We start from the raw sequence: 20269 nt of genomic DNA, 5'->3' as shown, positions 1-20269 counted from the left end.
TATAAAATAAAGGCATCTGTTCAACTATCGGTCCATTGATCAGCTTTTATTTTCATGCACATCAATATAACAGAGTAGCTAAAGAATGATGTTTCAGATATATTCACCGAAAGCTGCGTTTTAAAGCGTTGAATATTTCACAACAAAATATAAAAGCATTATTTCTGATCGGTTCTACACTAACACCCTAGATTTTCAATGTCTATGTGGTATCATTTACATTGAGCTATAACAAGGGTCGCATTCGTCCCACCGAACCCAAACGAGTTATTGAGCGCCACTCTTCTGCCCCGCTGGTCCCATTTCGTTTTAGTGGATGATACTTGAAGGCCGATACATTTGTCATCGGGCTCCTCGAAGTTTAAAGTGGGCGGAATCTCCCCATTGTCGACGGCGAGTATAGTAAATACCGTTTCGATAGCTCCAGCCGCTCCTAGCAGATGCCCTGTACTCGACTTGGTGGCGCAAACTAGCGGCAACTGCCTGTCATTAGGGAAATTTTTACCGTATTCAAAGAGCCTTTTCATGGCTACTACCTCAGCGACATCACCGATTGGCGTCGAAGTCGCGTGCACATTGATATGGCCCACGTCCTCTGGCCGGATACCGGCGTCACGGAGAGCTGCACGCATGCACAGATACGCGCCAGCGCCATCTTCGGACGCAGCTGTAATGTGGTAAGCGTCCGCGGCTAATCCATAACCCAGTATCTCCGCGTAGATACGAGCATTCCGCTTTCTGGCGTGCTCCAACTCCTCGAGAACTATCACTGCTGAACCCTCACCAATGACAAACCCGTCGCGGTGTTTTTCGAATGGCCGAGACGCTCTACTCGGTTCGCTGTTAAATTTCGTGCTGAGAGCACGCATTCGGCTGAAACCGGCAATGCTTAAAGGCGAAATCAGGCCCTCCGTCCCACCACATACCATAACATCTGCTTTGCCTGTAAATAAAACAAATGAAAAATGTTCGCGCGAACATCCGTATGAGAATGTTTTGCAAGACAGATTGAACTGTAGATGCAATTTCAAACCTTGTTTATGTTTTGAACTTCAGTTATGTCGCCTAGATGACGCTGTTGCTACTTATCATCTTGTATTATTGCACTAGTATGTCGTAATATGTGTCCCAAGTCTAGTAGACACGCACTCAATGAATTGATACAGCATCGTATTTGGCCTCTTGTCATAATATTTAATATTGTACAGATGATACATCAAGTCTGATAACCGTTTTTTGTTGTATAATGGACTAGATGATATAGCCTTCTAGACATGGTTATTATGACAATAAGACATGCCGATATACGAAAGCAAAATATCCTTCGTCGTAATACCATATCGACCAGAACGTAAAAAACAGATCCTCTGCTGTCCAATACTGTGGAGAACTCTTAGTGCATTGTGTAACTTAAGTCTGAAAAAATACAAAACACCTGATCCAAAAAGATAATACACTTCCACCATACTTGCTTTCAATTATTTAACGACTTGAATCATAACGATAGCAATTTGGCAACTGCCAATGATAGTACTTACTAAATTTATTAGTAAGTGTATTTATAAATAATTACTAAATTTTATTAGTCCGAATAAATTTATGGCAATAATAATGATCTTATATGGCAATGTATTTGCTACGAAAAAAAACTATTTACGCAGTTTGTTTCCAGGTCTTACCCGGTCTCGCCTGTTCCTGACTTGATCTAGGAGACGTAACCATATTCCGTAATGGTCACATAATTAGTACTATAATTGGTTGCTCATACTGATCTTATAATTATTACTAAAATATGTAGCACACATCGGTCTCCTTTCAAACTCCAAAAAAAGCACTAATTCCGTCTATTTAATGATTAATACCTGAGAAACGGTTAGTATCATTCGATATAAAAGACAAGAGTAACGATCACGCACAACACGTAAACATCGCCCATTTGTAACAGTGACATTGCCTAGGTTTCGTCTTCATTCCGCCGCTGTACATGTCCTTACAGAACTCCCTTACACCTTGAATGTGGATGACGTCATCTGACGACGACCTGATTCCGGTGAAATTATTATTATTTAAGTGCGATAGCAGCGGATGAATAACCAGCCGCACCCAGAAGGATCGTCCCACTTGCAAATTGCGCATAGATTAGGAATTTCTAACTTTTGGTCTGTCAGGCTTCCCTCTGCCCTAGTGCTCTATCATCTTGTTTCCGCCACTCAATATTGCCTTAGTTTCTCAAAAAAAGGAGCCTTGCAATTTCGATAAATCTTCGCTACTGCTTTATTACTGGTGCTTTTCGTCCCTAGCTACCAGTGACGTCTGCTCGTCCATTCACACGTCTACCTTTGCGTAAGGCTGTCTACTGTTGCTTCATTTAGTCGTTCGCCCATCGTTTTTTTAATGTGTATATGCCTATATTCCACTATCCGTCTCTCGCTTCCTGTTTCCGTTGCCTACTACGAAAATGTTTGTATGTGTCAATACTTTGTACCCAAACTCGATTTTCGTCCTTTAACGTCTGCCGTCACTCTGCACAGTCCACACAATATACTGTTCTATAGAGTCATTCACTCAAATAGGAGAAGGTCCATAGATACAAAAGTAATAGCAAAAGCGCTGGCAGCACATTTGGCGGGCCCTCCAAAGCTCTCTTCTCGACAAATGAGATCGATCCGTTGCTTCTGGGCCCCTGACCCAGACGTTCTGATTCTCATTCACCAATCAAGTGAGCGAGCCAGCTGCGACGAACGGAACGGAATTCGGCTCAACCTCACTTCACAGGACAAAGGATCCTGCCGAGACTTTAGCTGGCAACGTCTCTATGCTGAGTATCGCCAGTTCCCTCGTCATACTCACTGCCTCAGCTAACGATAATCTTCCCCCTGCCAAGAGCGTTCCCCTATAGAGTGGCAGCGGTGTCGCTGGCGACCGTGACGACAAACCAACCTCGACCGCACCCCCCGCATTGCCTCCGCGGGCGTGTGCCCACTCGGCAAAGGCCTGCGGCGTGCGAAACCCCAAATAAAGCCCGACAAGATTGGCGATAGCCAACCAATTCTGGTCGTCAGTTTTTTGGTCCCGTAAGAGCTAGCGCTGACGGTCAGCTGCGGCAGCAGTTGCGGTGGGAGCGCCAATAGTATCAGGCGAATCCGTTGACCGTCAGCAATGACGCAACAAAGGAAACACAGTGAGGGATTAGAGGAATAGTAGAAGAGGGTTGGTTGTACCGAATAACGCTAAGGGTTTTGGCAAATGGCCCATGCTAATGGCTGGCCTCGTGGCTGAATGGTTAAATCGCCTGCTCCTACTGGAAAGGGACTACGGGGGAGTGCTAAGGTCTTGTGGCGCGTTGTTCCTAATCGAAGAGATGGGCCAACCTAATCGAACGGTCGTCGATGCAACAACGACAAACGACACCGGAGAAAGCGGGAAAGACAAGCAGATGGGAGCAGCAGTAGCAGCTGCTTCAGATCATCGAATAAAATTAAACAAATTACCATTTGTTGCAGATAAGCAAAACAAAAAGCGCGCATTGGCATGTTTAGATCGATCTATACATACGTACGTGGATAAAATAGGTGTATAAGCGCATATATATGAACACGAACGCCCCTATACTATCCAATGCACGTTTGTTTGTTTATGTTTAGTGTGTGGATCGTAGAGAATATGAAGCGAGGTCGTTCCTACAGTAGACAGGCTGGAGGACGGATAACTGAAGATGAAGCTACAGATCTCGGCGTATAAAAATAATCTGCTACAACGAACTACATCTAATGTGAATAAAGATACCGTCTAAGTGTCTATACATAAGTCCTCGCAGTTGAAACGACGACTGCAAAAAGTGTTTAAGAGATGTAAAAAAAAAGTTGTCAGGTGTTTTGATTTGCAAAATCACCACGAGTAACTGGATTACATCATTCATTAGGTACGTCCATGCGATATTATGTTTTAGATCTTTGAAGGCGCTCGGATTCAACGGCTTGATGTAACACCTTGGCGGGGTTTAAAAAGGTTTGAAAATGACCTTACTTATCGACCAAAACAATGTAATTTATATGGCACGCATTTAGGCGTGGGAAAACAGGGAATAGCTTAATTGATATAAAACATGTGAATGCTGATTTCTAAAAAAATTATACCAGACTATGAGTCGAAATAAAAACATAATAATGAGTACTACCATTAGCATGTAAAATCGGTAGCACGTTATTACTTTCAATAAGGCTTCGTAGGTTGAAAAAATACAGATATTCTCCACTTGTTCCTCAGCGAGTCATAAAAGTATACAACTGTCACACATCCAATTACGTAAAAATCCTTCAATGGCACAAGATACCTAAATAGCACATTAGCACTATTCCTTTCACACGGTCTGTCTTCAACATTTATATTGCCATTAATTGTAACAGCAGAGCTAGTCTTTGACGAACGGTTAACTATAAAGGTAGTGAAGCGGTCATACTGTAGCTTCGGCTCGGGGTTATCTTTTGCGATGAGCCAGCCGCTCATACGGCAGGTAATTGTGTTAATCATATAGGAAGGTTAATATTGCGGCGATATCATATCTACTCAGACAACTCATAAGTAATTTGAAGATATCCGTTTACTATTTACGTAGAAAGGTAAAAAAAATACATGAAACAGCAGTAAGATTCGAAAGCAGCCGCAGCTTTCTTTTCAACGGTCTTTGTCCTAAAATGTTAAAATCCCAAAAAATACCCAAGGTCTCGCACAGGGACACGGTTAGGGAGTCTTACTTGTGTATATGCTAAAATGTTTTACGAGTCGTTAGTTCCGTTCTCTAAAGACGATGGAAAAACACAAGAGCTAGTAAATTGATGAACAATTGAATTTGTATAAACCGCCCAAAGGCTAACACATCTGAAATAGTGAACATATTTTCATGCTTATAAAAAAAACAGGAAATCAGATTTATGCTATTTGTGTCAGAGTCGATGCTCTAGACAGAGCAATTCGAAGTGATTTGTGGCGATGCCTTTTGCCTTGTTTATGTTTGTGTTGCCCAGTTTTGACGAATTGATCAACTCATACATAGTAATGACCTTTAAATCAATTTTCAGTTGTCTTACCTAACTCGACAACAATATACATCTATGTACTTCTATTCGTACATAGTACTGTACATAATATATCCTGCACATATTTCAAACACCCAAACATAAGGAAAATCCACGAGTATTAGAAAGATGATATAGATACTTGTATACAGTCTTAAACGTTTTTGTACCTTTTGCGAGTAGTCAGAATAGTTGCGCTGTTTATTACGAGACAAAGGTACATTTTAAGTATAGTGAACACAGAATCTGCGTGATCATCTTCACGCTGGTCACCGATTCACCGTGAGGAACACGCCATAGGTTCTCTACCGTTTCTTTGAACATACTGTTATTTCCACTTAGATTTCCCGTCACGAAGAATGAAAGACATTTTGAACTACACCTAATGAATGCCATTCTGTTAGTTCAGCAAAGTCTGTGAGAAGCGTTGGTACCATATAAGGCCTCACCGTATCGTATGAACTGAAAAGCGTCGCCGATTGCATTAATGCCAGTAGCGCACGCTGTAGCCACAGAATGATTAGGGCCTCGAAAACGGTACCGAAGGCTGATTGCTCCTGAGGCCATATTAGTCAGTATTCGAGGCACGAAAAATGGTGACACCTATGACATAAGAAAGGACACAGAAAAGAACAGCGGCACGATTGAGAACGCACAAACTAATTGGAAACATAATTTAACAACGTGAGTTGCTGTGCAGGGTAATGTAAAACGTAGACAGAATCATTGGAGTGAGCTCAAAATTAAGTTGCGCTCAAACGGCGAGAAGGGAACTTTGTTGAGATCCTCGGTGAAAATAACTAAGCTCTTTTTTAAGGTGAACCTTTCAAGACACAATCACTAATCTTTAGAATGCCTTTACGAAGTTACATTAGGATTTTTACGGATAGAGTGATATCAAACTACACTGGAGGCTGAACGCACAATTTTACATATTTGATTCTAACAGATCTCAATTTGTGGCATTGAATGTGTGGTAAAACCTTTCTTCGCTATCCATCATGATGACAGAAGATCATCAAACCAAAGTACTTAGTGCCGCGTATTGTGGTATATTTCAGCTCCTCTGAACTATGAATTAGAGCGATTTTCCGATTAATGGTCAACACCGGCTTCTTCAAAAATCCGTCTATCGGCAATGATGGTTTTGGGCTACTTGCATGCTGAACAAAGTAGTTTCAACGTTAGACCAGAACTGCAAATTCTGTGCTTATTATAGCCAACAAACATAACTAGTGTGAGCAGTATATTCTGGAAATAAAACCGTATCATATTCATAATGTTTTCCTCGTTCAGTCAAGTCTACCTAATCTCATGCTTTTTTTCCATAGAATCAGAAACTCTTTCCATGTTTTTTCTCTGCTATAAAGAAGTAATTAAATCACTAAAAAGGCACTTTCACTATGGTTACACTGTACTGATGGCAGTTTTAAATCCATCAAAGGTTAGCTATTAGATTCGCATTACTACTGGGAAGCTTCCTTTTGTTAATCCCTTTGTCGTAATTCTATTCGCACACTTTTGGGAGGCCCCGTAAGGAGAATGTCTACCCTCTAAAATTATTTTACAAACCATTTGTTTACCGAAGAGGAGTAATATTGGGTTGGCAACCAATATATCCATAACCATATTGGTATTATAAGTTCATGTGATTTCGTGATTCCTTCATCTTTGCTCTTCATACAGTGCAAATAAGAAGGCATTACCGTAAACTTGAATATCCTATCACATAGGCGAAATTCAAAAATGTTCAGCCTAATAGAACTGGCTTTTTCTAACAATTTACAACATCGGAATCTACCAACTAATAATGTTCTAGTAGAGAGCTAAATGCTTGAGAAAAAGAGCTAAATATTGTAAAGTGATATCTTATTAATGGGCAATAATTTATGCTGATGTGACTGGTCGTTCCATTTGCACTTCTGCAACGCTACGAATAACACATTGTTACCTGCCCACGCATTTTCAAAAATTGACACACAAACATAATTCGCAAGCAGTACTCTTGACTCGTTTCGAAAATGTGATTTGTAGAGGGCATATTAGTGTAGTAGCTCTTGGTTTTCACTTCATTCGTTGTACCAGAACGCAAAAGGGACGGTGAAATATCTACTTTGCTGAATTAATGTTAGCTATTTGCATGTTAGCATTCTATGCACATTGTACTAAACAGAAAGTGCAAGTCTTACCTTAAGGGACTCAAAGAGAAAGGAAATATACAACTTAATAATGCCTCTCAAGTCTTTCTCCCGTTACACCTACTTTTTTGTACCCTTCTGTCCGAAACGCGGTTCCAGTGTCAATGATATATTCTAAATCGGTTATAGCCATGCCAATCGCTACGCCCGTACGATCGCCACCCTCATCTAACGACGATGGTTCCCATTTGGCATCCTGCAACAATACGACTCTAATTAATCACTATATGACCGCTCTGCTGAACCAGGTTATATGATTAAATTTTACTAATTTATCCAAATACGGGTGATCTAGATAATATAAACTTTCTCTTACGGCATTTGCATATAAGCATCTCTGCAATACAAATTCCGGATAACTTAGTTTGTTTAATCGACGAAATATTTTCTTATTTAGCTTTAGTATAGGGAAAGTAAATTAGGAGAGTGTTACACAACTATAACTATTTCTAGACAAAAACCTAACAAATTTCTGTGACGGAAAATACATTACGCTTAAGAAATCTCTCTGGTAATTTTTGTAGGTTCGTTTTAGTATCCTAAGGCAGCAGCAAAGGCTAATATTTCTGCGTAGGATATGAGCTACTACCATCATAATGTTCACGCAAAGAGAGCAGTTGGGAGAATCTTAGCCACAACTCGTCACATCGGTGTGCGACTCTTCACATATGCGCGTTACGCCAATAAAACGAAGTGACCTGGGATCCGACTATGGCAGAAAGCTCGGTAAATCTGCATGCTAGGGACGTGACACTCCCTTCGCAGCACCCCTCAACCACTGACGGGTGAGTTGAATCCATTTAGTGTGGCCGCCTTGTCGACCACGCATTGCTATACCTTTGCAAGACAACTTCACACTACCAGCAAACCCACTGCAATTTACCGAATTCATTTTACTTTCAAGATTGGGTGCGCGCTCACCCTCCGCGCGGCTGTAGGCATACTCTGTGGATGGTGCTCTCTGACGACATCAATAACATTAACGTTTTTTACCGACAACAAAAGCCTTAATATAGAGTCCCGATGCGCAAATCCATTGATTTGTATAGCGCCAATGTCACTGTTTCCATTCATATTTCTTCGAAGCTATAACTACTTTGTTGAAACGATCATAACTATAACAGGTCACGCCCATCATCAACCAGCATTGCACAACGACAAAAAACTCTCGTACAGCTTTTTTCGTACAGAATATTTTCACATCTTATCTACATTCGGGCATGTTCGAATCTTTAGATCAAGCGTGCCAAGAATTGCCGAGTTGATGCTCAACGTAATCATCATATGTAATAGATATATACAGGTTTTTTGTCGAATATAGTGGTTACTGAATAGCATATTTAACTATGCCATTGATGTGGCACCCTCGAATCGTCGATTTCATAAACAGCCAGAGAAAGATACGACAATGTACAGCTACTTAACGCACCTGTAACGCTTCCTTCGCAGCCTGAAGTGCGTAAATTGTTGCTGAGCTAAATGTTCGTACCTCAGAGAAATTTACGACGTTCATAGGTTCGAAGACTGGGGTAGCCAAATCTGGTGCATTCACGAAAGCACCCACGCGACAAGGCAAGTCCTGTGATAAAAAATGCGTTAGGAAGGCATGCCAAAAAAGGCCTCTGTAGACCCGTGTCATCTAGTATTCCTTAGGCCTTAAAAATGTTTTTTTCTGATATTGCTAGTTAGAGAGGTTTTTTTAGAAAGTTCAACGAAATGATGAATTGCACCTTATAGCCACGGTACTCGAGCATAGATGTGTGTCGTCGCATTTGTTCACTGTAAAAATTATTGCTGTGGGTGATTAGTAACACTTACGAAGGAAGCCTAGAAACCGGGTAAAAAAGTTTTGGCAAGCGTCATTTCGTATATAAAGGTCTTAATGCACTTGAACCGTAGCTAAGAGTCAGGCTTACCTATCATATAATTTTCCTAGTATTATTTGTTATAATTGAAGCCGACTACCATGTGGGTCACATAAAGTTACACAAAGTAAATTGTCGAGCAGTCTAAAAAGTCTTAGATAATGGATAAGTCTAATTGCGGGTTTATTCGAAGTATTCGTCAAGCATATAAATCCAACTTATAGCATTATAATAGAATCCTAATCGCACTCGAACAATATTGCAGTGAATGATAAACAGGCAAATTCGAGCATCATAAAGCTTAAATGTTGCACTTGCAAACTTGAGGCTGCGTGCCCCAGATTTCCGCTATCCCATATTTTTGCCTGTGAGGATGAAATTAATATCCTCGAAGAGTTAGAGGTTAGTTCGAAAATGTTTTTGTTAAACGTACTTTGAGAGTCGTCCTTAAACACGTTTCATAATATGTGTAGCTAATCGAAGTCGAAATGGCGTATCTGAAACCTTCAAAGTCCATAGAAGTGCCATAGATTTCATAGGACAAAACAGATATTTCGGGTTTCCTTCTTTCTGATACATAAACCTTTTGAAAGCCCATCCTAACAGTGCTAAAACGACCATCAGGTTGCATTGCTCACTTGTAGCAAAAATATCAGTGTCCACTTTATAGGTCCTCCTTCGGCCTATTCAAACTTACCTGACAAAAAGCGGATTACAAAAAATTCATTTATAGTTACACGGAAAAATATAATAAAATAAGCATCTGAAAATGTACGGATTTACACACAGTATACTTCGAGTATAGCCTGGCAACAATGCCAATATGTAACATCTTCATTGAGCTAAAAACAAGCTTTTCACATTTTATCATGCATAGGAGAGACTCACTTGAAAGACCTTGTCACTCGGTGTATTTGTCACGCCAGAACGGCCTTCCAATAGCGCCGTCCATGTTGCGGGAACTGTGACCCCCAATGGGGTGACGGCGCCCAACCCAGTTACGACCACCCGACGAGTGCTGTAAGCTTTTGTAAAAACGCGAAACACTGATAACATTTTCTGTCTAGATATCCTGCTCGTAGTTGCCAACCGTACTTCTGAAACGTCGAATACGATATTTGCACTCAGTAGTCGAGCAGCGATTGTTGGAGTCAGGTTATGTTTTGATCGTCATCGCATGCGGTGTACCTCGCTATCACGCCAATAGGTAAGAATCCAGCGTAAATACAAAGTTTTCGATTCAGTTGGGATTCTTCTATAACTAGGTAGTTTCATATAGATTAGAATCAAGAATGTGTGCAAGATGTGCTTGAGCCTGCAACGATTATAAAAGAAAAGGAAAAAAAATAAACAAATCTAAGCGATTTATAAAGGTGTTCTAAAATTTCTATTGAGAGTTTACTGCCATATTTTTTTTATTTATGTGTATAAGTCATTTTGTAATATTTATTTTAGTTACTGCTATGGGTATGATTTAACCTGGAAGATGGAAATATCTCTATTTTCGCACTTCCATAATAGCTAGTACCCTTTCTGAAGGAAAACAGTCAGTAGACTGCAATCGTTAGAATTGGGAATCTGTGTTTCTACAGAAAATTAATATACAACTATTTACTAGTGGATCAGACCATAAATCGTTTTAGAAGCATTATGAAATATTTTTTCGTATGCTATGCTATGAAGTACTCTGCATGAAATTCAGTGAGACTTGTATTTATTTTTAAAGATGACCCTAGTCGGGGTCGGTCCGAAGCGTAATCACAACAGCGAGCAGCAGAACTATCTCTAAAGAAGGTCTCTACGGACGTCGGAAGGTAATTGTCCTCGCCGTTTGCAAAACGGAATGGGCCGCCCAAATCTGAATTGAATACAACAACTAAAAGGATCAAAATAGCAGATCAGATTGTTAAGCTAATTTCATGAAGCGTAATTCAAAAGCCGTCATTATTAGCTTCCAACGAAATCGGCTGCTTGTGCAATAAGTTCTCACCCTTATTGGCCATGTAGAAATCCGCCATTTTGTGTTGTCTGGCCTGAGAGTTTATTATTTGATATTTGCGAACGAAAGCGCTTTTGCATCTTCTTACAGATAAATAGGTCATAACGACTACACTTACTAGCAAATGTATCTCAAATGATCATTTATGTACTAGCATAAACGCGAACGGTTTGTCGAGCCCAGAAGAGATCGTAGTGAAGAGTACTTAAGCAGATATTTGGAAGTAGCGTAGAAAATATAGGGCATTTGGATACTTCTCGCTGATGAGGGTCAAATCCACACTATGTATGCAGAACTGGTTTTTCTGCGGTTTCTTGCTTAATAGTCGGATAACTAAAAAAAACTAGGACAAGCTAAAGACAGGCATTAGCTTATAAGCATTCTGTCGACAAAACGAGAGAACACAAAATCACTCTTAGAAGGAAATGCGTACAATAATGTGTAATATTAATGTTTGAATTAAAAAAAGTCGGCTTTTGTAACAAAATTGCTACAATCACCAATTTCAGTAAGTGATTTGAAAAACTATTATACGTTCAAGTAGCTCAATCTATCGTGTATGAAGAAAATCTAAGCTAGTATAATTATGCACCTTTCATTTCCAGTTTTCTATTCAATTCGATTTTTACGTAGAGTTTGTTAATGCACGAAGGATGTTGCTAAACGTATATATAAGTGTTGACTCTGAATGCATCTGTAACAAAATACAAACTATAATCCGCTGTCCCAAAATAGAAAAACAAATGCTAGTTAAGTGACAACAAGTCAAAAATGTTCGCATGATTTCATAGCATTGCTCTATGGAGAAACAAAATCGACTTAAGGTACGAGAAAAACGAAAGCATCTACTTACGAATAGTTATGCGATAGGTTTAGATACGTTAAACGGCATCGTCTGAACAACTAACCAACATGGTAAAATAATATGACTTCTAATATGAGGTAAAATACCCTTGATCATACCATATACATGTATATATATATATAAATATATATATATATATATATATATATATATATACATATATCTACGTACATAAGAACAACTCAAAATTCAATTTTAAGCTGATAGCAGACCAGACCTCCTAAACGGTCGAAAAATGTAAAATGTTTGTAGCAAAAACCTTCAAAGCTATTTTCATGAGTTTTTCTACTAAGAGAGACTACATGAGACACTGTTGAGGTCGTTCCGGTTCGCCTCATGAGAGTGTTCCCTAGATTTTTTAGAATCTATATGAAAACCAGCGACAACGTAGACCGTCGAGCAAGAAAACTTTTTTCGTAATGAGCTTGTTGCTTTTTTCTATTAAAAAAATTGGCTTCTTTCCGGTATCAAAAACAGCGGATGAACACATTTCTGCTATAATAAACGACAAGTTAAATAATTTGGCCGAGTTATCACACCCTGTACATAAATATATTGCTGCTGTAAGTTAAACGAGAACTGTAACGTTTATCAGCATCTGGCTGAAAAACATGTTATCATAATATCTGTTACTTTTGGAACGACGTGCTCAAATAGTTCCCAGAATACTATACATTATATATCAATCAATATTACTGGATTATTATTATTTTATTGTTGTTATTATCGTAGAAATACTCAGTTGTAGCTGGTGGTTCAACAACAGTTTCTAAAGCTTAAAATGATAAATTATTTTCAAAGTTGTATTTCATGTCTCGAGCTATTTACAAAATATGCTGTAATTTCGTGATTCTGGTATATTTTAGATATAGTACCTATCACAAAGCTACAAGTAAGCTGGTAATCGTCAATTTTTACTTTAAATGCGTCGACGATGATATTTTGGGTCGTATCTACACAAATGCACTTTCATACAAAGGCATCGAAGTATACGGGCTACCCAAGTTGCTATTAAATATTCAATCGAAGTACAATGCATGGCATGGGCTGGGTTGGAAACGAGATCAGCCGACGCTCATAATGCACGTGCATCAGTCCCCGCAGGTGATTAGACAGTAGTGACCCCCGGGGGGGGGGGGGGGGCAAGCACACTTGCGCAAAAGATTACCCTCTGGCAAGATAAGCGCCTTGAAGGTGCCCGACTACCTCGACCACTCCCGATGCTCTAACCACTCCTTCATTTTCTCTGAGGTATAATTTCGTTACCCCACTGGCGCTGTTTCCCCCAATCCATTTGGCCCAGAAATCCCCTTACGTAATAATATAGTTTATGTAACTACGATAATTGGCGATGGTTTCGACAATCAAGCCTGGCCCTTTTTGCTTTGGCCAGCCTCGACATTGCATGCGGGCGAGGTTTAATGTCTGCAAGACATTCGCTCCACTTTTAGGACTTACGGATTAAAAAAAAGTAAAAACATAATTATGAACAATGTACTTTTCGTTTACACATAAATAGTGCTTCCTAGAAATAATGAAAACAGTCTTGTTAAGCTTTATATACATAATGCATGCTTACTTTATTGGAATAACCTCCTGTTTTCCGGTTGGATCTTGTATGTCTTAATTATAATAAGCGGCAGTCGTACTGTACAAACTTTTCTTTACTCTTTTACTTATTGTCCCATCTCTCATAGGTGCTTTGCTTCTGCTTGAATATCTTTTAGAAAAATAAAATTTTCATGTAGTTGAGATATATATATATATTTATATTCTTTCCTGCTACGTCATGTTCATTGTTTCCGTCCTGACATAAAAAGCCTTATTATGAAAAAAGATGCAGTGTGATTGTCATATGTTATTATCAGCACACCTTTCTCTGTTTACAGATTCACTTCCTTTCGCATTGTTTAATAAAACATTCGGTAAAGACAGAAGACAGAAGAAATCTGACGTTCACGGATCGGTAAGTCATTCTAATCGATACTGACTGTACTACTGCTACAATAATAAAATCAATCTACCATCATAGGCAAGGCTTATAACAAACCTCAATACTTGATCGTCAGGTACCTTTATGTTTTTACCTCGTTAAACGTTTAATATTATTATTCCTGATAGAAATGTGAAATTAAATTGAACTGTGTGTTACGGACATCTGCCTTGTGATGGCCTATATCAGGATGTTTAACAGACTGGCTTATTGCATTTGGCATAACTTCACACTTATGCAGGGTACCGCACCGGGCATGTGAGCGATTTTAACCTCGCAAGCTAGCGACCGCTTTGACTGCCGCGTCCTCTAAATCGTTGGCTGAGTGGATAGCCAGGCCTGAATTGGTCAGAAGTTCTTTGGCAGCATCGACATTAGTGCCCTCGAGACGAACAACAAGAGGGACGGTGAGAGCGATCTTTTTACATGCATTTATAATTCCATTAGCGATAGTAACACAGTTGACAATACCGCCAAAGACGTTGACAAGGATAGCTTTAACGTTCTGATCCTGAGTTAGGATACGGAATGCCTCGGCGACCTGCTCTTCTCCAACGGAACCGCCGACATCAAGGAAATTAGCTGGGTTTCCACCGCGCAATTTGATTATGTCCATCGTCGCCATTGCTAAACCGGCTCCGTTTACCAGACACGCAATATTTCCATCCATACCGATATAGTTAAGGTTCCATTTCGCTGCTTCCACCTCGCGCGGGTCACTTTCAGTGGTATCTTCCTGAGCGAAAATGTCTTTCTGCCGAAACTGCGCATTGTCATCGAAATTGATCTTGGCATCGAAGCACACCACCTTTCCATTGGGGGTCTCGCCAAAAGGATTGATTTCCACCATTGTAGCATCTACCTTACGGAACACAGCATAAAGCTTTTTGATCTGTTCAGCGGCATCTTTGATATTGTCACCCTCGAATTGCAGGTTCCTGGCAATTTTTATGGCTTGCTCGTCTTGGATGCCTTTCTCTATATCAATGACTTCCTTGTAGATAAGCTCAGGATTCTTTTCAGCAACTTCTTCAATGTCGACTCCGCCGGCCGGCGACGCAACCACAACCGGTCCATTAAACGTACGATCCATAAGAATAGCTAAGTAAGTTTCACGCTTAATATCCAATGCCTCAGCAATCATCACTTTTTTTACAATCACGCCTTCCTTTGTTGTCTGTTTCGTAACCAGCCGGTAGCCAAGCATTTTTTCGACAAACTCAACAACCTGCTCGGGGTTCTTCGTCAGCTTTACACCGCCGCGCAAGCCAGAGTTAAACGTTCCCTTGCCCCGTCCGCCGGCGAGAACCTGGGCCTTTACCACAAACTCATCGTATTTCGTGTTTTGGGCAATGTCGCGCGCCTGAGCGATGGTATCTGCTACCTTGAAGCGCTGGACTGTCACCCCACCGTCTGCCATCAGTTGCTTCGACTGGTACTCGTGCAAATTAAGAAGGCGAATATTTGGCGTTTGAGCCACCTTGGAAGACTGAGTGGCAGCCCGTAGTAGTTTCGAAAGTCGAAACATTTTCAAAATTTGGGCTTATCAGGGCACACTGAGTACGATACGAATACAAAGCAAAGTCAAGCGAATAACAACGATGTCCATCCAATGATGTAAAGAAAACTTGCTGATAGTGTTAAGACCCGTATGGACCAATGCGGCTGACGGAGTGAGGAGGGTTCAATCATGCGATACTCACATTCAAGGCTCGATAAACAGTGGACATTGCCACCAGAGAGAACGACGTTTATACTTACGTTACGGTGTGATTTATTTAAGAAACAAATGTAATGGAGATAATCTTCACGTTACGACACAAATGTAACGGTGTCAGCTACCTAGAATTGTTGGTTTTTGCCGAACATAAATTTACTGTTGATGTTAAACACTATTGTTATCTAACTTGCCAACTCGATAGGTCGCGCGAAGCTACTAACAAAACTGTGAGATCAGGAACAATGTTTACTTGTAGTTTATGACATAGCGTTTCTCTTACCTGAGGCGGTATTTAGACGCTGTGTTTCGAATCTAAACTATCACATGCTGCAGCTGTCACAAGCAATACAACTAGCATCGCCTTAGAACTCGGAATAATTATGTTTCGAAGAACTCGTAGCTTGCGCCAAAAGCGCGCTATTTTCAAATACTGTTTTGCGCAGACGGCTTTCGAAAGTGGCCAAAACCTACCTTGTGGTCAGGCGTCAATTAGTGTCTAGCTAAATGAAAAAGAAGTGCCCCAAGTTGACAACGTTTTCGCTTGAAGAAACACTAAGTTGTACTGTGCGTTTACTGTATGTTAAAAATATTCCTGCGTTACAACTATCGCAGTATGTGTACCAGCTTTTATGGTGCGAGATAACTTTTGTTAATCAAGTACTTTCGCGTTGCAAGTCAGCTGTAGTACCGCTCAGGTGGTATCATTGGCCTATGAATTTGCAGAACACACAAAGAAAAATTAGGCCACTTCCAGGCGAATCATTTATATTATAATTCTTTTTGCTAATCACAATAGCCCACAGTAACGATGAGTAGGATCTTCACACCGTCAAATCAAATCAGATTAACGAATGTTGCCGTCGTTCGACTGAAGAAAGGCGGTAAACGATTCGAAATCGCCTGCTACAAAAATAAAGTTGTTTCATGGCGAAATAAAGTCGAAATGAACCTCGACGAAGTCCTTCAAATGCATGTGGTTTACGTGAATGTCTCGAAGGGTGAGGTAGGTTTATGGTAGTTGCAAAGAACTATGTAAGAAAACTACTAGCATTTATAATTACCTATATAATGCAAACACCCTTCATTGGCTTGAAATCCAGTGCAATCGAGAAATACTGTTTTAATATTTATTTAACTAATACATTAAATCTACGAAGTCGATTGAGTCAAATTTGTCTCAGATTCCGTAATAGCCAGTGACTAGTGGCCCATATACTGGGACAGGGTTTATAAATATCTAAGGCTTTATGTCCGGTAGGCTGACACAAGATTGGCACAGGTCTGAACGAGGGGTAAAACTATGGAAAAAGCTTTGTAGAGTAAGGTGAACGAATCGTGTCGTACTTTAAAAACTTTTCTTTTCCTTCCCTTGTACGAGAAAAGAAAGCTTAACGCCAAACCATGTTCAAATTAAAATAAGCTTAAAGACGTATTTTTATGCGTATCATAGAATACACCAAATTGCGCGAACGAGACTCGGCAGAACAACATCTGTCTTGTCAACGTCTATAAAAATCATATATTGTTTTTTAATTGTTTATTACGTAATTTTTTTTATCGAATTTATGTGAGTTTAGCCTTAACGTGCAGGTAACATTACTAAAGTTTAATTTGAGCCAACCGCTTGTATTACCGCATTTCTTTAAGGTTTTGTTATACAATTCAAAAAACCTCAACGGCTTTTCATTACCTCAAATCACAGTCGTAAAATAATTTAAAAAGTGGACTTATTTATCAGCATTTCACTGTCGAGAGCAATTCAGTTAGATCAGGAATATTCCGGCAGTCTTTATTTTCTAAAGCACGAAATTTGTTTCTCTAACATTTTTTATTGAAAGATATTGTTTTATAATTACATTGAGCATAAATTTAATGATTTTTGAGATCGATAAGGTAAGATTAATCGCACGTTTATTCAAAGTCATTTTTATGTCAAAATAGAGCTAACAGTGCGGGAGCTCACATTAAGTGTTTAATGCTATGAGATAGCACTGTGTATTATCTCCCGACCAAATTAACCGCATTTTTTTGTGCAAACAGGTGGCAAAAAAGGAGGATCTTGTAAAGTGTTTTGGCAGTGATGACCAAACAAGAATCTGCGAGCAAATCTTAAATAAGGGAGAATTGCAGATATCAGACAAAGAGCGACACGCGCAACTTGATGCGACATTTAAGGATATAGCCAACATAGTTGCAAACAAGACAGTGAATCCCAACACGAAGCGGCCGTACCCCGTAACAATCATTGAAAAATCCATGAAGAGCGTGCACTTTTCGGTGAACATGAACCGATCACCAAAGCAACAGGCTCTCGAAGTCATCCAGAAGCTGAAGGAGATCATTCCACTAGAGCGGTCACAAATGAAGCTGCGCGTTGTGATACCATCGGGCAAGGCCTTTCGGGACCGCTTATGGCAGCTGGCTTCATCTACTGAGCTGGATGAAATCAACGTTGCGGGTGAACTCGAAATGGTCTTTCTCACAGATCCTGGAAATTATAGAGCTCTCGACGAAATAATTCATAAGGAAACAAAAGGAAAGGGTACACTTGAAGTAGTTAGCCTCAAGGAAGTGGCAGAAGGAGACGAAATGATTGAATAAATAATGATAACACACTCTACAGTAGCCAGACATTTAGGTAATCACTTTTCGTTAACACTGAAGTAAGGATTGATGCTGCACTGTTCAATTATCCTTCTACCCTCAGAAAGCGATGAGCCGGATTAAAGCATTAGCTCACGCGTGTCAACGTGAGGAAAGTATCAACAAATTTATTTGAACAGGGGGATATTAGTTTCACTGGAACAAATTCATTCAGACTCGCTAAAGATTGCAAAACTTTTTGAAGCTTCGACATAAATACATTAAATAAACGGAGTTGACTAATAATTCCCTGAATTTTTTTGACAAAAGACAATGGAAAGCATTTTTGTTGAAGTTATTAATCTCCAGATTCGTAGCCTATAGATCACTAGAGTTTTCTTACCAAGTGTAACTTTGAGTTTTATACATTCTGAATTTTTCCTATTTTTAGAAACTGCTAGTGTGATTAGTAATAGGTAAGCATAGCTGAAGCTCACTTGAAGTGGAAAAAAATCAACTACTGTTCTAGCGAAGTATGTCGTCACAGTTTAGGTAATGCACTTGAAATTCTAAAGCAGCAGTTTCGAAGGCTCGTGATGGTGGCAAAATCGTGGAAGTAAGGTCAATTGACGTTTACATTCCTGCTGAGCTGTTATCATTTAATAACGCTAGCTTAAATTTCAGACTCAAAAGCTAGTAGCTAGTCGTGTGTGTGGATTTCACAAAAATTCAGCGACAGACACCGTCAGTTCTAAGATTCTAGAGCTTAAAATATTCTCAAATGTTCTAGAATTCATACAACATATGAAGCTTATTAATCTAGAGGAAACAAAACAGCAAAACTTTCTAAGGATTTCTAAGGAAATTCAGCCTCGTTTCTCTATGGCTACTCTGGTTATCCGTTATGCTTGTTAGCAATAAGTTCTGCCAAAAAATAGCCGTAATTAGACATTTACATTTTATTGGTTTATTTATATAAGTTCATTTACTTTTTATTAGGTTGATAGCAATTACTAATAATTATTATAATAAATAGTTATGGTTCGTGTGGTTTCTTGATAAGAGATGAAATCACAGCATTTTAGTCACGGCATTTCTTTGCCTGATCTCTGTCTCCTGCTTCCTTTCTTTTGCTCTAGCCTTGATGAAAATAGAAGTTTCTCAAGCTTCACCTACAAATCTAACTGTGTCTCTTTACAGCCATCATCCTCACTGCAAGTAACAATTGTGAGTGGCTCTGTCCTTTATTTTTTTTCTTGTGTTTTCACCATAAATACATCATACTGTTACCCGATACGTCATTTCAATAATTCATAACTGCATATTTTTTTCTATACAATGATTGTAATACCGGGAGTTCTTTCTTCAGTTTATGTAATTCATTTCGATTTTTTGGACGTTGGTTTGTCTTGTTTGATGCTGCTGCTTCACCGGCATAGCTCACTGTTGTTAATCAACAAGACGTGTGATTAATATTAACGAACCTAAACTCATTTCTGCTTATGTGCTTTCCATATTATGAATGCATGAATGCACTTATTTGTTACCCGTTAACGTCTTATTGTTTGTGTGTTTCGTTTATAGATGTATTGTGTGACAAAAGTTTCTTTCTCTCTCTTCCCATATACATCCTAAATGGGGCTAATTTGAACACGGGCAAACATCATTTGTCCAGCCTATTTAGTCTTCCCCGATGTCGTGGTATTTTCTTACCGCCAGCTGGACTAGATTTCTAAACAACATCGTTTCAAAAGAAACGGTGCAGCATGGTACGTTCTAGTTGTATACAACAGATGCAAGACGACGGCGTCTTCCTTAATTCTACTAGATTCATTCAAACCTATATTTATACTCTATATTCAAAGGTTGTCGTCATCATCATCCTAATGCTACATTAATCTTTTCTATATAACTCTCTCTCTCCACTTGCTTATAATATATATATATATATATATCCACTTGCTTATATAA

At 39.4% G+C, this 20269-nt stretch overlaps 3 protein-coding genes across 4 annotated transcripts; 1 reads left to right on the top strand and 2 right to left on the bottom strand.

Moving 5' to 3' along the window:
- Positions 1–25: 25 nt before the first annotated feature.
- Positions 26–16094, bottom strand: LOC111260409 (3-oxoacyl-[acyl-carrier-protein] synthase, mitochondrial). Of its 2 annotated transcripts, none has more exons than XM_022833152.2 (6): positions 15996–16094; positions 10027–10163; positions 8703–8852; positions 7338–7469; positions 5525–5678; positions 26–943 (listed from the first exon to the last, which is right to left on the bottom strand). In XM_022833152.2, the coding sequence occupies exons 3-6, from the start codon at positions 8784–8786 to the stop codon at positions 213–215; spliced, it is 1101 nt and encodes a 366-aa protein (XP_022688887.1). In that variant the 5' UTR covers positions 8787–8852; positions 10027–10163; positions 15996–16094; the 3' UTR covers positions 26–212. The 2 variants fall into 2 exon arrangements, with proteins under 2 accessions (XP_022688887.1, XP_022688886.1); XM_022833151.2 differs by having other exon boundaries at positions 10027–10235; positions 15996–16086.
- On the bottom strand, positions 13549–15656 carry ScsbetaG (Succinyl-coenzyme A synthetase beta subunit, GDP-forming). The gene has a single exon (XM_022833154.2). It carries the CDS (start codon positions 15521–15523, stop codon positions 14264–14266), a length of 1260 nt encoding a protein of 419 aa, XP_022688889.1. The 5' UTR covers positions 15524–15656; the 3' UTR covers positions 13549–14263.
- Positions 16095–16206: 112 nt separating the features above from the next.
- On the top strand, positions 16207–18604 carry Sbds (SBDS ribosome maturation factor). Its single transcript, XM_022833155.2, has 2 exons — positions 16207–16718; positions 17756–18604. The coding sequence occupies exons 1-2, from the start codon at positions 16524–16526 to the stop codon at positions 18314–18316; spliced, it is 756 nt and encodes a 251-aa protein (XP_022688890.1). The 5' UTR covers positions 16207–16523; the 3' UTR covers positions 18317–18604.
- The last annotated feature ends 1665 nt before the right edge of the window (positions 18605–20269 follow it).

The sequence above is a fragment of the Varroa jacobsoni genome, unplaced genomic scaffold, assembly GCF_002532875.2.
Source record: "Varroa jacobsoni isolate VJ856 unplaced genomic scaffold, vjacob_1.0 scaffold_437, whole genome shotgun sequence".
NCBI classification, from domain to species: Eukaryota; Metazoa; Arthropoda; class Arachnida; order Mesostigmata; family Varroidae; genus Varroa; species Varroa jacobsoni.
This window is presented reverse-complemented; position numbering and strand designations above follow the sequence as displayed.

Bases quoted from the DNA above. Each gene is read 5' to 3' on its own strand.
- LOC111260409 (XM_022833151.2), bottom strand. From the start codon at position 10,194: ATGTTATCAGTGTTTCGCGTTTTTACAAAAGCTTACAGCACTCGTCGG. The intron at 7,470-8,702 runs GTGCGTTAAGTA...GTATTGTTGCAG, and splicing joins CTGCGAAGGAAGCGTTACAG to GATGCCAAATGGGAACCATC. The intron at 5,679-7,337 runs GTAGGTGTAACG...CTTATGTCATAG, and splicing joins GGACAGAAGGGTACAAAAAA to GTGTCACCATTTTTCGTGCC.
- ScsbetaG (XM_022833154.2), bottom strand. From the start codon at position 15,523: ATGTTTCGACTTTCGAAACTACTACGGGCTGCCACTCAGTCTTCCAAG.
- Sbds (XM_022833155.2), top strand. From the start codon at position 16,524: ATGAGTAGGATCTTCACACCGTCAAATCAAATCAGATTAACGAATGTT. The intron at 16,719-17,755 runs GTAGGTTTATGG...TTGTGCAAACAG, and splicing joins TGAATGTCTCGAAGGGTGAG to GTGGCAAAAAAGGAGGATCT.